The sequence below is a fragment of the Cyprinodon variegatus genome, unplaced genomic scaffold (genome assembly GCF_000732505.1).
Source record: "Cyprinodon variegatus isolate N-32 unplaced genomic scaffold, C_variegatus-1.0 Scaffold163, whole genome shotgun sequence".
Classification (NCBI taxonomy): domain Eukaryota; kingdom Metazoa; phylum Chordata; class Actinopteri; order Cyprinodontiformes; family Cyprinodontidae; genus Cyprinodon; species Cyprinodon variegatus.
In genome coordinates, this window is record NW_015150616.1 from 1011414 (window position 1) to 1013214 (window position 1801).

General features: G+C 38.5%; 1 protein-coding gene across 1 annotated transcript in view; it reads right to left on the reverse strand.

Moving 5' to 3' along the window:
- LOC107086832 (peroxisomal trans-2-enoyl-CoA reductase-like) overlaps positions 1 to 541 on the reverse strand; it is a 2694-nt gene extending 2153 nt beyond the window's left edge. The window contains exons 1-3 of the mRNA XM_015378041.1: positions 438 to 541; positions 263 to 359; positions 64 to 174 (exon numbers count right to left, since the gene is read on the reverse strand). Of these exons, the coding sequence (XP_015233527.1) occupies positions 64 to 174; positions 263 to 359; positions 438 to 505 (276 nt within the window). The 5' untranslated portion in view covers positions 506 to 541. The remainder of the gene's footprint in view (positions 1 to 63; positions 175 to 262; positions 360 to 437) is intronic.
- Positions 542 to 1801: the final 1260 nt, after the last annotated feature.

Consider the following 1801-nt stretch of genomic DNA (forward strand, 5'->3'; position numbering starts at 1 on the left):
TAGATATCATCTGCAGACTACACGGTGTGTGTGTTTGTGTGTGTGTGTTGGGGTTGCACACACCTCCTCTGGCACTCCTAGTCTCTTAGCAGGGCTAAATGGAATAGACATCTTAAAGAGATGAGGTCCAAACTCCTTATAGTTCTCCATTGCAGTTTTGGAGAAGATTGTCCCCTTAAAAAAACAAACAAAAAAAAACAATAAAAAAATAAAAAGCACAGCTTCAAAAACTCAACACTGATCAGCTCATAACTTTACATACGGGGGCAACAGCGTTGACTCTGACTCCTGATGAAGCCCATTCAATGGCCAGGGTCTTGGTTAGGTTATCCACTGCTGCCCTCGCTGCACCTGTGTGGCTGGAAGTAACAGGAAACACCAGGATGTAATGTGAGGTTTATGATTGTTTATCAGTTGGTAATGGAACGCATCTTTACCCCATTCCAGGGAATCCTTTCCACATGTCTGCGATGATGTTGACGATCACACCTCCATGCTGCTTCATCCAGGCTGTGTAGACTGAATAAAGGGACAGATGCTAAACTATGCAGAGAACTCAGTGCCTTATGCAGTCATTCATACAGCTGGAACTTTTCCACATTTTTTCCCGTCTTTTCCCTTTATTTTATTGGTGCTTCACGTGGCACGCTGTAGTGTTTATTGGACAAGGTGACAGAAAATTATTAATGAGCAAATTTTGTAATCGTAAAAACCTGAAAAGTGAAGGAACAAATTTCAATTAGATTGCTTTTACTAGAATATCCATAAGCAACAGTTAGTGCAAAGTATCTCTGGAGGAGCTGTAAAGATCCAGACTGAGATGAAAAACGTAAACACTAGACATTTATAAATTTGTCATCTTGGTGTGACAGAGAAACATGAGAAGACTGGGATTAATTTAGTTTAACCAACATTTCAACATTTCTGGTCAAGCTGTAAAATTCTACAGGTGGCAGTAACCTAACACTGCATGTCACCGTAAAAAAGCACAACTGTAAAACACGGTGGTGACTCCATCATGCTGAAATGATTTCTATTTTTCCCCAGCAGGGGACAGAGAAGCTATTTATGGACTATAAAATTACGTGAAGGTAAATATTGGGTAATTCAGGAAAAAAAAAAAAAGCGAAACAAACTGTTAAAGGCATTAAGTACAGCAGAGGATTGGGGCCATTGAAAAAAAAAAAAAAAAATGACCAAAGGCTGTTGATATTTTTATTTTATTTCCAAATTCTGACTTTAATCTCAGAATTTTGATGCATTGCAGAGTTTTTTAATGATACTGCCAACTGTGGCCAAAACATAAAACTGCAGTCCTTTTCTGCTCGTTCTTGCAGCTTGTGCTCACATTTGACTTTTGTTTGTTTTTTTCCACTTTTTTCACCTTACATGGAGTTGCCATTAGTTTCCGAGTTGAGCTGGATCCCGGTCAATTCTAAATATCCATAAACTCTATCTTGAATCTAACACTTCAGTTGCATGCTAGATGGACCCATCCAACATGGACACGCTTGACATCACATCCGTAGAAACGGAGCGGGAACTCCAGACCCAAAGTAAATTCAGGAAAATTTACTTGAGGGTAAGAGATGCAGCGGTGCAGAATGACTGATGTGTCAGTCTGCTCATCCAACAATGTTTTAGTCATACAGAATCAATATTTATTTTCAATAAAATCGTACAATCCAGACTTTTGATCTCAGAATTATTCTCTGAATTATGACTACTTTTAATCTTCCTACTTTATTAAACTGATAATCCTGAGGTCTGGCCATACAGTCCTAAGTAATAAAATTTTAAG